General features: G+C 44.1%; 1 protein-coding gene across 1 annotated transcript in view; it reads right to left on the bottom strand.

Moving 5' to 3' along the window:
- The window catches only part of usta (uronyl 2-sulfotransferase a), a 50425-nt gene that overhangs the window by 12165 nt on the left and 23643 nt on the right, over positions 1 to 14617 (bottom strand). Inside the window, exons 2-3 of the mRNA XM_076755499.1 lie at positions 9427 to 9470; positions 3905 to 4060 (exon numbers count right to left, since the gene is read on the bottom strand). Of these exons, the coding sequence (XP_076611614.1) occupies positions 3905 to 4060; positions 9427 to 9470 (200 nt within the window). The remainder of the gene's footprint in view (positions 1 to 3904; positions 4061 to 9426; positions 9471 to 14617) is intronic.

Here is a 14617-nt window from a genome sequence, read left to right as displayed (position 1 = left end):
GTGGTCATTGAGCGTGAGGAGGGGGTTTTATCCACAGACAAACTGCCTAAAAAACGAAAAATCTGCCTGTCTTTGAATGATCCTCTGAAAGTGTGACTATTTTATTTAAAATTGGAGTTAATTTCTTCTTCCGTCTTAGGTGTTTGACTTTGGTATAAAGGACAATCTTCTGCCGTGTCCTGTAATAACAGACTGTATCTGTCTTTACATAGAAATCTTTCTAATAGCGAGCATTGATCGGCTGAGGAACTGTTTGAATGTCCTGCTCTTATAAACTATGTATGGGCGCCTGTTACGTCATAGCGGGGCTATTTGGATAGCAACAATAATATGTATACTTGTTTATGTACACAGGGCAGTTAATCTGAGGCCCCAGTCAGATTTGGGCTTCACACCCTCCCTCTTCTCTATAAACTCAGTACATTTCCACTCACCCTGCTTCCACTTTCTGTCGATCTCTCCTGCAGTAAAATGTAAAATTTAAAACCTTCATTAGCGCTGTAGAATTAATTTCACCGCTCTGGGTCCCTCCTGCATGCTCTGTCTCTATTAATTCATTTCAATTCTACGTTTAAAAAAAAAAAAGTTTATTTTCTGCAAACTGCCCCCTCGACCATTAGCCCAGACCAATTAGCCCAGAGCCAACCCCTGTTGTCCCCTCCCCCACGCTCAGGTTGATGTGCAGAGCCTGAACACATTTGGCACATTCGGTGAGTTTGTGTGTGAGTGTGTGTGTGTGTGTGTGTGTGTGTGTGTGCGTGTGTGTTTTCTGACCCACCCCTCTGGTCTGTCTGGCCGGACCCCCTCTCATTTACCAGGGAGAGCTGCAGGGAGACTGAGGGAAAGTGGAGGACAGTCTGAGATTCCAGGCATACCTGCAAGCCCTCGACCCCCGCCCCCCTCCTCCTTCCTGAGTCCCCGTGGCGTCCACACAGGACTCATCAGGGGAAACAGAGGAAGAGCCAAAAACCACAGAAAGCTATGACTGCTGCCCTGCGTTCAACTCAATTCAATCTGTCTCCATGTAGCTGCATCCAGAACTTACAGACGTTTAACTAATGAGCACCTGTGCTGGAGACAGACAGTATGGAGGTCAGACAAAGTACAATGCTCCAGCAAGTGCTCATCCATGCATAGATTGTATTTATGCTTAAAGAGTCATAATACAGGAAGTGAGAGCTTTACTCCACAATAAATATTCCCAATTTCTAAAAAAAAGGGCACAACTGCAAAATCTGAGTTTTAGCAGACTTCTTGTCCAATTTCTCTGTAAGTGAGCAAACTGTTGCTTTGAGTGCAGCTGATGGGATGCTACCAGGGAATAACTATTTGCAGCCTATGTTTGTCCTGGGCCCAGACACTTTTCAGTGTTTGCGTATCTGCGGCTATGTGATGCAGATACACACGGTTTGTGGCTGCAGAGCATCTGTCTGCTGGTTAATGTTCTTGGTAAGAGGCAGGAAACAGGATCCCACATGAACGCAGACACGCTCACAATAAAGATGCTGTCTTTCCGTTTCGGGATTTTAAGGATGACTTTGTTTTTTCTTTTCCAGGAAGAGTCTAAAACCTCTCTCTCCCACTGAGCCTGTCCCCCCCCCCAACCCAGTGCTGAAAGGGACAGATGGGTCACTATACGCCGCAAATCTGCAGCAGCTTTGCAAAGCTCCAGACGGATAAGGCACCTTCACTTTTTGGCAACCCACGCGCGAGGCATCAACCCTGGGCAAACCCATTAGCGGACTTCTGGGAGAGCCAGCTGGAAAACGGTCCAAAAGCTGCCGTCTCACGCCAGAACCACAACTGATGAGACCAGCATCTCTAAACTTAGGCGACGCGCGTCTGGATCTGCATAAGTCAACACACACAGAAGCACACACGCAAACAAACACACAAAGACGGAGACGCACTTTACAGAATCACACACAAACACGAGCACAGGCATACACTCTTAAACAGAGCCCCTTGCACAGACACAGGAATGAACACACTCTTTCTGAGGAGCATTGCTTGGGACCATTCACAGAGATGTTTTATGTCCACGAATTAATGAATCCGATGGTGTTCTGCCACTGTGTGTGTGCAGCCAGCGTTTCAGGGTGTGATGAATGGATAAACAAGTCGCTGTTCCAATATTGGCTTAACATTTAGTACATGAAATCGGTCAGTAATGGTTACACTGTACATATTTAGAATCTGCTGACCATTATAGGTGGTTAGCAGTAGCTTATTCCTAAAGGATGCTGTTAATAACGTCATGAAAGGATGTGAGTCATCGCTGCAATCCTCCCACACGACACACAGTTAAGTCCTCCACGCACCCAGATGACTAAAAGAGGCATTGCATTAGTGGGAAATGTCACCGACTGAAGTGCACATGAGGAAGCTTGGTCATGAACAGTTCTGAAGAACCAAACTGCTGTTACCACTACTGACAATCATTGATCTCTTTGGGTGTTTCTCCTTTCTTGCCCCCATCAGGAACCATCAAAAGGTCAGAGTCAACTGCAGCATCTGTGGTATAACTTCAGCACAGGACCGTAACTCAGTACATTTACCCAAGTATTGTATTTATGGTACTTTATCCCTGCATCTGACATGTTTCAGGGGATGTATTGTACTTTTTATTCAAACAACTCATGTTGCAGCTATGTTTCTTTGCAGAATTAACAAAAACATAATGAGTTTAAACAGTATGATACAGTGTTAAAGATGACATTATGATGTGTAGAGTGATTTTTACATTGTGGTATTGGTACTTTGATATAAATAAAAAGGTCTGAATACTCCACAGGGCTGCTGCTCAGTGACACTTCAGTATAGCTGTTAGTTGCCCTCACAGCTGCCAAACTGGGGCTTGTTTTGGAACCACGGTTGGGAGTCGTGTTTGCATCAAAACACACAGTGCCCAGTAAATCCGAGCCTAAAGCAGTAGGAAAATCTTCTATTTGCATGATTTATTTGTTTAGTTTTTGAAAATGAAATATTTCAGGGGTTAGTGGAGAAAGTCAGAGAAATATTATGTGTGTTTAGTGACAAAAAGAAGAAAATCAGTTATGCTTTATGCACATTAGACTTTGCACTGGCATTCCCAGCGGCACGGGCCAAGCGCTTCTTAGTATCTCAAAAGGTTGCGGTTTTCTAAATGAAAGCAGTTTTTCCTCTGGAAAGCCAGCACTCGTGTCCTCAAGACATTTCAGGAAATAATAAAAGGAGATTTTCTATTCTTCACCCTTGTTTTCACACTGGATGAAGAGAAACCCTGAACGAGCTCCTGCTGCTGCTGCTGCTGCTGCTGCTGTTATGTTGACTGTTTTTTTTTTTTTCCCCAATTACAGCAAGGGTTACTGGAGAGGCTGTTTGTTTCTTGAAGAATTTGACAACTTGTGCTTTGAATCTGCTGAGGTGATTTGGGCCCGGCTGAATATTTACAGTATGTAGAGCTGATGAAAGTATAAAGTTGTGGCTTCAGAAGCAGGACCCTGAAAAACCACAGGGTCCCACAGAGGCCTGTGCAACAAAAATTGATTGATTTTTTTTTTTTAATGCTGCAATTCCCACAAGTTAGCAGAATAAAAAAAAAAGAATATAAAAACGTAGACATACTGTATTAAAATGGAAATCTGAACATTGATTTTTCCAGGCATCAGGCAAACTCCTGATCTGATGAAGATCATGTGATTCGACGGACTTTGGGTTCAGTTGTTCTGTCGACTGTAAGAATTACACCTAATTTCAGGTTTTCCTTTGGCTGCTGTTGCTTCTGCAGTAACATTATATCAGATGAGCTTTTCAGCTTTTAATAATATCAAAGAGGCTGATTGTACTGGCTGTACTCAACGCCAAAACACCGTAAAGCCTCTGACCCTCCACCCTGACGGAGTCTACGAAGCCACCGTCTCACCTGTTCATGTTTCGTGAGGCGTGTTTTATTGTGGATGTCTGACGAGACCAGGTTGAACTGGTGCTTCTCAGCCAGCAACCTCAGCAAGATGACCACCGTCCGGCTGCCGCACTTCCCCACACGGTTATAAACCACCTGGCTGGGGAACGGGAGCACCTGCGAACACACACACAGAAAAACATGGATTTATAGACAAACTGATGCTCTATAGAGATTAAACTGAACTGGAACATATTATTACTCACAACTGATATAACTCCCGCATATGAATATACTGATGTACGTTATATTTATAGATCATGCTTTTAGAGCGCCAGTGTGTCGGCACAGCAAACCTGGCCATCAAAGGCAGGGAAGAAAAGGAAACAAGGTGTGAAAAGTCATAGAAAGAGGAGAAAACAAGGTCAAAAACTGAGGAAATTCATCAAACACCAGCTAGATTCTCGTGTCTCTTTTTGTCTGACCTTCGACCTCTGTTTCTCACATCGACTCTCCCTGGGGCTGGACTCAATTGACCCTGCAACATATTCCCTTTCAGCTGCGAAACACACACACACACACACACACACACACACACACACACACACACACACACACAGACTGAGCGCAGGCATGCATGCTTTCATTTTCTCTCCTCATACGCTTATTCCTCCACGGAACTCAATGAGTCAGAGATTCTGCTGACTTCTCTGCAAAGCAATACTGACGCAACTTTTTAGCGTTTTGTCACAAACGTGCGCACGCACACACACACACATACACACATGCACACACACCCAAGCACAAGCCGCAGCATGAGCCTGTACACATCCCATGACTCACCAATTAAACAAGTAGCTCAGCGATGATTCACAGAAAGTGGATATGAGCGTGTAAAACGGTCCTCTTTGAAAAAACAGGCTTGTTACAGTAAATCTCTGCTCGCGAGGAGGAGGAAGTTGTGGCTGCCGTGCTTATTGAACATGAGAGTCATTTTAGCGCAAGGGCAGCAAGAATGCACTAATTTGGCAATTATCCCCGAGGGTCTACAAGGTTTACACAAGCGGCCCCTTAAGAACGAAGGCTATCCAGGCGAGTTCACCACTGAGAACAATAGTGGCAGAAAATGGGGGCCAGAAAGAGGATTTAAGGGAAGAATGAGAGCGAGGAAGACGCTTGAAAGATATTGGGAAGATTTCTTTTAAAAGAGATAAAGATCTACCGCAATAAAACAAAGACAGATCAGTCCTGCGTTGCCTCGAAAGAACCGTCTCCCTCATCACTTTAAATAAAGTCTTCCTGTAAATCAGTGGGGGGAAAATGCGGCAGTGATAAATTCTTGTCTTCATTCCCAGTCTGGAATGGTGATTGTGCTTTTCCCGGGGGTGGCGGGGGGGTTTGGAAGAGAGTCTGACTGACTGAATTAACTAGTTCATTGACTCAAGGGGTGGCTACTTTCGGAACAAATTGGCTCGATTTATAGTCCGAATGAGTGACTGACAGGTGAATATGAGCCCTCGCTTACTTGTTTCTCTCTGCTGTGACATGAAATTTATTATTCATCTTCTGTTAATCTCAGTGCTCTTTAGCTCCGGCTGCTGCAGACAGTAGTTTCCACACCACAGAGCTCAGCGTGCCCCCACACACACACACACACACACACACAGACACACAGACACACACACAGACACTTGCTGATTTTGCTTCGTCTCCTCCAAAAGCAGCAGTTCCACCCAAACACAGGCTCAGTAAAAACACTGAGGGCCTCTCTGGACGCCAGTAGAAAGACAGAGAAAGGAACAACAGGAGCGAAAGGAGTCAAGGAGGGAGAAAGAAAGAGCGCGACTGCACGTCATCGCCGCATCGATCCCACGTACTGTTTGTTTTTCCCAGGATCGGAGCATCTTACCGGACGTTATGAGAGGCTGAACCGGTTTGACACAATGTGGAAATAAGCCGTGTGGGTACATTAGCCCCAGGATGAGGGATGGTGCACTGGAAAAAAACAATTCACAGGTGATATCCGCGCTTTCACAAGCTTATGCAAGCTTTGTTGACAGGCATGCTTCGGCTTGTGTCACACGCTCACACGCTGTCATGGTTTACTGGCAAGCCATGTCAAACATCAGAAAGTGTTCATATTGTCAAGGATATCATTTCATATCTTGGAGGTTAATGGTGTCCAAAAGCAAACAAAAGCCCCCAAATAATGGCAGAAATTCAGCGGAAAAACAATTTTGAACAAATAAGAGATGGCTCTGTTGGACAGCAGTCCAACATTCCCCAGTCTTTGCCAAGTAACTTCTCAGCTTATCACAATAATGAGGCGGATGAAACACATGCAGTGTTTTGCAGGACACCACTGCCCTGCTGATATGATGACAAATGACTGTGTCAGACCTCGGACAGCCTGCCGTTGTATAATGCAAGAATAACATCAGAGATGCCATCAAAAGTCCAAATCTCCCACTGTCAGCACAGAAAGGGCAACCTTTCAGTTGTGCTATTGTTGTTCCCACTCTGCAGAGCTTAGGTTTCTGATGCACGCTGTGAGAAATGTTCGCAGCGTCTGCCAGTGAGGGATTCTGTCAATAGTCGATCCAGGGTGTAAAAAAGTATTATATAACAGGGCTGTTTTCCACCATGTCTGATCTGGGCGCTCCTACTCCCCAGTGTCAGGCTGTTGTTGTGGTATTTACAGCTCCAGACTTAGCGGAGATGAGTAGTCCTGCACCTTTCCTCTCTCTCACGCTCTCTATTCCATTTTCTGTCCTCTTCCATTCTCAGTGTCCTTTTCTTCCCTTGCACCCTGCCCACACACTTGTAGCAAAACCTCCAAACGCTATGTGCTGTTTTGAGACACCGGTTCGACAAACCCACATACATTATCGTCTCTGTCTCGCCGCCTGACCACCCATATCTGCAGAGGACGAACATAATTCTTCAATCATGTAACAGCACGTTTAAGAGGATGTCCTGGTTGGCCACATATCAGGACCACTGCACACTCCATCCATCCTCCTGCTGCTGCTGCAGTTCCTGGAAATCCGCACCACCGCTAACCTGCCCTTTGCTGGTTTTAGTTCGCCCTGCTCTGGGTTCACTTCTCTGTTCATCCCACGCTGAGTGGAGAACAGCATGTGAAGGTTTCAGTCCGGGCACAGTAGAGATTCTCAGCACTTCCTGTTATTAACGATCTGTCCATTCATCTCCACTCTCACCCGCAGAAGGAGGGAAAGAGAGACTCTCGCTGCTGCGGCTGCAGAGCTTCCATCCAAGGATGTTTATGTGAATTAAGATGAATTGATTTTCAGTGGCAAATTGGGGAAACTTTAACATTTCCTCAGTAGCATCACATGTATTACACTAACTGAATGCAGGAATTTAATGAAGAGTGACATGCTTTTGTGGATAAGCGATAAAGCTTGCATGGATATCAGTGCAAATGTTCTGTTTTGTCTTCCAGGATCATTAAATATAAAAAATATTAGCTCACTACTAAGACTAACAACAAAAAATGTGTTGCAATTAAGAAAATGGAAAGAAAGCATGATGGGAAATGAGCCCCATGAAGTGGCATATTCTTGTCATGCTTCCGTACACATAAAGACTCGTAACTTTATTCTGAGAGCTGCGCGGTTTTTTCATACGCTCTCATTTATGTCGAGCTCGTGACTCGACTTTTTTTTCATCTCGCCTACATTTACCAGAACCCTCAGCGCTTCTGCATGCACATTCTGCACGACAAAAGGCCTCTGCTGAAATAGAAGATCAATCTCAGCTGCAGCAGGATGTCAACAAAAAAAAAAAAAAGATAATGAGAGATGTGGCTGATGTAGTGCTTGCCACCGACACCGCATTAGCATCGTCTGCCCGGGAGACGAGATGACGACAGATATGGAATCAATCAAGGTTAGCAGCTAGCTTATAATCAGGCTTGTCTGTGTCTATGGAGGCTGCGTGTAGTGAAGCCTGTGAAGCTACTAAATTTCAAGTCATAGAGCCGGAGTGAAAGGAGGGAGAGAAAGAATAGTGTATTGATTTCAAACTTTGGTGCTTTGGGCTTCAGAAATAAACTTGCATAGAAACTTCATGGGTCTAATTTTAGTGCATTTGTCATTAAAAATAAAGATTGAATTACACAGAGGGTGTTTTTTTTAAGCCCTGAATCCTGTCTGCAGCTCAACAACAGACCAACGACCCAACAAGCTGCACCAGTCTTGGGATAAGGCAGCCAGTCGTGTTTGTAGCCTGAGAGGCAAAACCTGGGGCAAAAAAGTCCAAAAACACCAGCTGCTGCTACTCAAAAAGCACAACTGGAGATGATCGCGATGGGCTTATGGACGTTTTCATCAACTCAGAGCGACACTGAATACAATGCTTTTATAATGTCTGCCTGTGCCTTAAGTACAAAACAACATTTAGGAAGGAGCATGTTTTATTCAGAAGCCAAAGGAACTTTAAATTCATCTCCCTCGGTCCCCTCTGCTTCCTGAAGATGGCCCGCACCATTAAAGTAACACTTTTCTGTGTCACAGCGAATTCCAGAGCTTCTGTGTTTGCATCATAATGTAAATATTCAGCATCATTCAGAGTGGCCGCAGGACATAGTCAAGCTGTTACACTCTCAACACTCCCCAGTGGGAACTATTTGTAATTTATAAGGCTTAGTTTCCACAACAGTTTTGCAAACCCATATAATACTGAAAACCTGGCATCGAACCTGCAGTATGTATAAATGAACTGGCACCGTTAGCCTGTGTTAAGAGAGGACCTAAAGGTTTGTTTCAGATGCTGATTTTCCCAGCGTGGCGCTCCAGTCAGCCACAGTTTGTTTCATGTAAATAACACTTGACTGTTATCTGTATGAAACAAGCACTGGGGTTGCCTGGTTTGGCTCTGTGGCCAGAACAGGCTTTTCAAAGTAAACACAAAACTCACAAACAAAGCCCAGATGTGATCTAACTTAAAGTAACAGCTGCTCACATCAGCCGCAAACAAACCTACAAGCAAACAAGTCTCAGCTCAGCTATGAGCTAAATGCTATGCCCTAAACCAGAAAAAGGAGAGGAAAAAAGGTAAAGGGAAATGATGAAGAGGGGTATAAAACAGGCGAGGAATGAGGTGAAAATGAGGTGGCAATTGATAAAAGGAGATAATGAACAAGGGGCAAATGAGGGAAGAAAGAAGTTGGCAGGGGGAGAAAGAGGGAGCACAGAGGAGAGATAGTCACGCAGACATGCAGCTGGATGAATACAAGGCCCCTGTGTCAGCGCTGTATGTGTGTGTGAGAGAGAAAGTGTGTGTGTGCGCGCTCAGAGCATTTACTGTAGCACTGAAGCCAGGTCTAGTTGGTATTTAGAGTGAGTTTGCACGCAGCTCCTTCACACAGACCTAACCCTTATCCTGACTGGACTGAACTGGCTTGGAAACGCAGGGCAGCACATCAGAGACAGACAGGTCAAAAAAAAAATGAAGGTCAAAAAGGGGATAAAAGAAGAGAGCGAGTGAAATGACGCATGGAGATGCAGAGAAAGACTTACTCTCGGAGCAGGGGGGCCGTGGTCATCCAGATATGTGGATTCACCTGCGAAGAGAAGAAAGAGCACGTTAGATTCAAACACCGCTTCTACGGACCAATCACAAAGAGCACAGGAGCTAAACATCATGACCGAGAAAGACTGAACGGGCATCAAGAATAACCAATTTAATTAGCATTTAGAGACAGGCATTTGAACTGTGTGTCACCCCTACATGTTGAGAATGGTGTGAAGAGGATTATGTAACACCACAGCCTGCCTCAAGCTACTAATGTAAAAGGCAATTCCCTGAAAATGTACCCACTTCAATAAGGCGACGATACCCAAAGAATAGCATGCATCTTCAAATTGAGCCATTTGCATTTTTTCAGATGAGATTAGATAAAAACACAATTTGAAATGTATTAAAATAGACTAAATTGAATTTCCATATATCCTTTTTTCTGGCTGTGCAGGCTATGGGCTAACCTATGTGTGACGGCCACATTTGTCTTATTGGTGCTTCACTCTGGCAAAGCTCACTGAATGCCGTATCCTGCCTGCGCGATGGCTAAACAAGCAAACTTTAACGAGCATTTTCAGAAACCATGATGTCATTCTTCACACAGTCTGCCTATCAGCAGTTTTGACACTCAGTAAACACAGATAATATTTGACCGGAATTTCTCCAATTTGTTCATGACTTTGAAATCTTCCAGGCCACGTGGACCGCCACCAATTCTTCCAGAGAAAACAGAAACCCTGCACTGGAGATGGTTTTCTCAGGACAGTGATGACACTCTTATCCTCTCCCACGTCCAAAAGAAGCCAATTCGAACAAATTATCATTATCACGAACAAAAGAATAATTAAAGTTTTAGGCAAAAAATCCCACATATGATTCTTCCGTTGACAGAATGAACAATCTGTTCATTCTGTACGTTGCATGCAAGTAGACGCCGCTAACCTGACTCTCTTTGTTGGCATGAAAGCATCATTGTTTTGTTGTTTCCATCTGTTCCCACATGAATCAGATTCATTCAGCTTTAGTTCCTCTCCACATTTTGCCACGCCCTGAAAAAACAGGTGGCACATCACCTCAAAACCAACAGAATGGCTCTCGTCCTCCGCCACGAAAAGAAAACAGCACGGCTCTCCTGCATGAAGTCTGAGGATGTCGTGAGGAGAGTTACAACCTCTTCATACAGTATATCCAACACTGTGAAGCTGTTCTTTGAGGTGAACAATGAAGCTCATTCAAGGCCGCCCCACACTGAGGGCCTGTGCCATGTCTTTCAGCTCGCTCTCCAAATCCAGGCCCTGGCTTCAGACAAGCGGCCTTTCCTTTGGCTGCCCGTCCAGACGCACGCAGACGCATCACTTCCCATCACATTTACAACATTCGGGTGGTTCGCCCAGGAGAACCAGAGAAAGACGGATTGGAGAGCGTGGGGGGAATAAAGCTATAAAGAGAGGAAACACGACACGAGAGAACAATATCTCCTTGTGTCTCAGAAATGCGATCCAACACACAAATGAAAACAGCGAGAAATGATGCATGAACACACACGCTGTTTTATAACCAGCCAAAGTTTCCCACTTGGCACACACTTCGAGATGTTATTACTGTATACGCTGGCGCTGGAGGTGTACTGTATGACTCTGTAAGTACTGTTTATGCTGGAGATAGCGTCGTTTAAGCTTTGAGTAATTAGTCTTACACCGAGATATAATCTGCCTCGGTTTGGCAACACCACGCACACGCACCATAGTTACTGTATGGAACCTGCTGTGTGTGTGTTGCGGCTCATTAATTCATCAGAAGCTGGATGTAGAAATACTGACACAGCTGCTCTCTGCTCGCCCTCAGGTGCTCCTCAGATTCCCTCTCTTTGTCTATCTTTCATGACTTAACACAGCCTTCCCGAGGAATGCCGAGGGAGGCGCGTGTTTGCGGCTCCTCTCCGAGGCATTTCAGGTCATGGCAGGGTGAGGATGCAGAGAGGCCGACATCTCTGTTCCTTCCTCTGTCAATCCATCACAGACAACCACCCCCCGCAACCTCCAAGCCCCCCTCCCCAACGCCCGTGTGTGCTTCTCATTAGCGTTTTTTCGGATAGGAGATTGGAACTAATTTTTTCCAGGGCGCAAGGCTCGTAAAAGCAGACGGCTGCCCTCCGCCCCCCAACCACCCACAGAGAGGAATATGACCCTGAAGAGCCACCGTACAGTGCACTGCACTCATCGACCCCATTGTCCTCTGTCCACTGTTAGAAGTCAGTGAGGAAGATGACTTTCATGTGACCGTTGCCTTGATGAAGAAAAGTTTTAATTCCAAAACAAAACAGGCCTGCAGTTTTATTGTTCTCAGTGTTTACATGATTACTGATCTATGGCAGCTATGACTTCACCCACCCTACACTGTGCCATCTGTTCATACAAATGCACGGGAACAACCTTCAAAAAGCAGCACCGCAGTTAATCTTTTCCTCCTGTGAGTTATGAATATTACAGTTCATATTTGGTGACAAGTTAAAGGAGAAATCAAAAAGTCAATTACACAAATGAGACATTAATGTGTTAATTAGTGAGTTTCAATGGTGCAGGGAGGTGGAGTTTGTTAGCTTTAGACAGAGCAGGCTAGCTCTCCCTCCATGTTTCCAATCTTTCTGATGAAACCCAGGAAGTTATTTTGAATCGCTTCCATCAAACTTTTCAAATGCGATATTTCAAAATGTGCATAAAAACACTTTGATGGAAACACGGCAACTGTGGCCTCCATTTATCTCCAGCGGGAACAAAGTAGTTTCAACCAACGACAAAACTTCACTCGAGACTTTTCCCTTTTACACAATAGGAGAGTGTCCTCCACCATCATCACAACACCGAAGGACGGGATATCTTTCGTGTATCTTTAAGTAGGTACAAATAACACATGGGTCATGAATGGTCAAGAGAAGAAATAATTAGGTAGGAACGGATGTGTGTGTGTGTGTGTGTGTGTGTGTGTGTGTGAGCATTTGAAGCAGAAGCTAACTGGAGTGTGGGTATGCATAGGCTTTTAGCTAAATGGTTAATTGGATTACTGTGTCACAAGATCCAAGGACTGGCCTCTAAGAGCAGCTGCACAGCCATCCCGAAGCACAATCATCTAATCAATACCACAAGATGGACGACATAAATCAGCAGCGTTTTAAACTTTTAATCTGAGACTAATAAAAACAAAAAAGTGAACCAAGAAAACATACAGAGCTGTTAAAGCCTATTTGCAGCAGACTGAGGTATTGCTATATACAATCTGTGCCATTTAGGGATGACAAAGTTCTCTAAGTGGATGTTAATTCTCCTCCTAAAACCAAAAGATTGTGTCTTCACCAAATGAATAAAAAAGTAGGCAAGTAAAAGCAAATGATCTGCAACAGCAAAACAAGATGGCCGCAACTGCTACCACACAGCTAGCCTGAACGTTGGTAACCCTCCTACCTTAGTTTTCTTTACATTTAGTTGTTCATTTAATTGACCTCATGACATCCACATTGCCCGTGCAGACAGTAAACACATAAAGGAGGACACATAGCTTTTGTTTTCATACTTTCAACATATACATGTTTGTTTTGCACCAGCTGACCGGAACTAGCTTCTTGTCGTAGCGCGCACGTTTAGCTATCTTCTGAACAGTCACACTGCAGTTTGTCTATTTAGTTTGTCTTAAGTTCTAAACATTTGTCTTTTCAGTTACCAGTGTTGGGGGTCCGACTGCTGCTGGAGGGACATCTGGCCGGGCCTGAGCAAAGCCTGCCGCGGCCTGAACAGAGCTGTTAAATACAGGAAGTATCCAATTGGACTGTACCAAGTACCTGCAGCATTAGGGGAGGTTTAGAAGGTTTAGTTTAGGATTTTCTTTATTTCTTTAAAGTATAGGAGGGTTTTGGTGTCTTTGTTTAGGTTACTTATTAAAATATTCCGACTGACAGACTAGTTGTCCTGTTTTGTATTATTTGTAGTCTAGTTGGGAATGATTGTTTTTGTTATCCCCTTTGTCTTTGTTTGCTCAGTTCAGTCTGTTTAAGTTTGTTGACCTCTTTTATTGGCCCAGAACTTTTATGTATTGAGTAATTTTTGTGCAAATGAATCTTTTTTCTGAAAATCCACCTGGACTCCTCATGCCTGTCTGCTTGGTGCCTTCCAAAGTTGCATCCACAAATCAGTACTTTTTATGTTTTCTGAACCACACATGCAAGCAATACAAGTTAAAAGCGAACACTGTACATATTCAAGCTGAAATATTAAGCAACGTGATTTATATGGCAGAACGAAATGTGAAAGTCTGCAAAGCTGATTATTACCATAGCTGTTACTTTCTGCACGAATCCAAAAATCCAACAGGATCTAATTATTGTGAATCTGCTCAACGCTCAAACGAACTATTTTCTCCACAGATGTTGGAACAACAAAGTATAACTCTAAACGAACCACTATCAAACATCTATATACTTAACTTCACGTACTATGAAGCAGTATTTACCTAAGTGGAAATCTTAAATGCGTACAAATTAGTGTTTTTGAGTGCTGTAACAGGATATATATACTCTTTGGCATGGTCTGAATTGGTCTGGAGGAAATGTGTTCTAACATTATAAATAAGGCTGGTAATATATCCTGACAAAGTTCATTTCAATCCGAAGAAAACTCTACATTTGTAAGGGAATAACTCATCAGGCTTTGACCAAAGTATCCCAGGACAAGTCCTCCAGACCCTGGAATTTTCCCTTTGGTGTTGGCCTGCTTCAGGAATGCTACAGAAAGTTTGGGAATTTCATAAACATGTATTTAGAGCAGAGACCATTTCATTTGCTTCATGAAACTGGCGACCTAGCTAAGTAGAGCTTAGGAAAGAACACGTCCCAGAATAGGCCGAGGTGGGAGAGGAAAAACCACACAGGAATGGCAGCTGAGAATACGGCCAAGAGGACAGGCGCAGTGTCGAAGTTAAGGGGCCTTCGCTTTGCTGTGGGACACGACTCAGAGCGAAGATGGAGGGTTACAGAGCTGCTGCGCTGGAATGTTCTACAAGTATGTGAAGACAGATTACAGGTTTTCCAGACTGTGTAGACTTAACTTTCTCATCCTTAACCACATCCTGCTGTGGTTTATGTATCTACCACAGACGATAATGAGAGGATGAAAGGTGTGCGCTCGCTTCAAGTCGCTACTG

The sequence above is a fragment of the Chaetodon auriga genome, chromosome 18 (genome assembly GCF_051107435.1).
Source record: "Chaetodon auriga isolate fChaAug3 chromosome 18, fChaAug3.hap1, whole genome shotgun sequence".
Classification (NCBI taxonomy): Eukaryota; Metazoa; Chordata; class Actinopteri; order Chaetodontiformes; family Chaetodontidae; genus Chaetodon; species Chaetodon auriga.
This window is presented reverse-complemented; position numbering and strand designations above follow the sequence as displayed.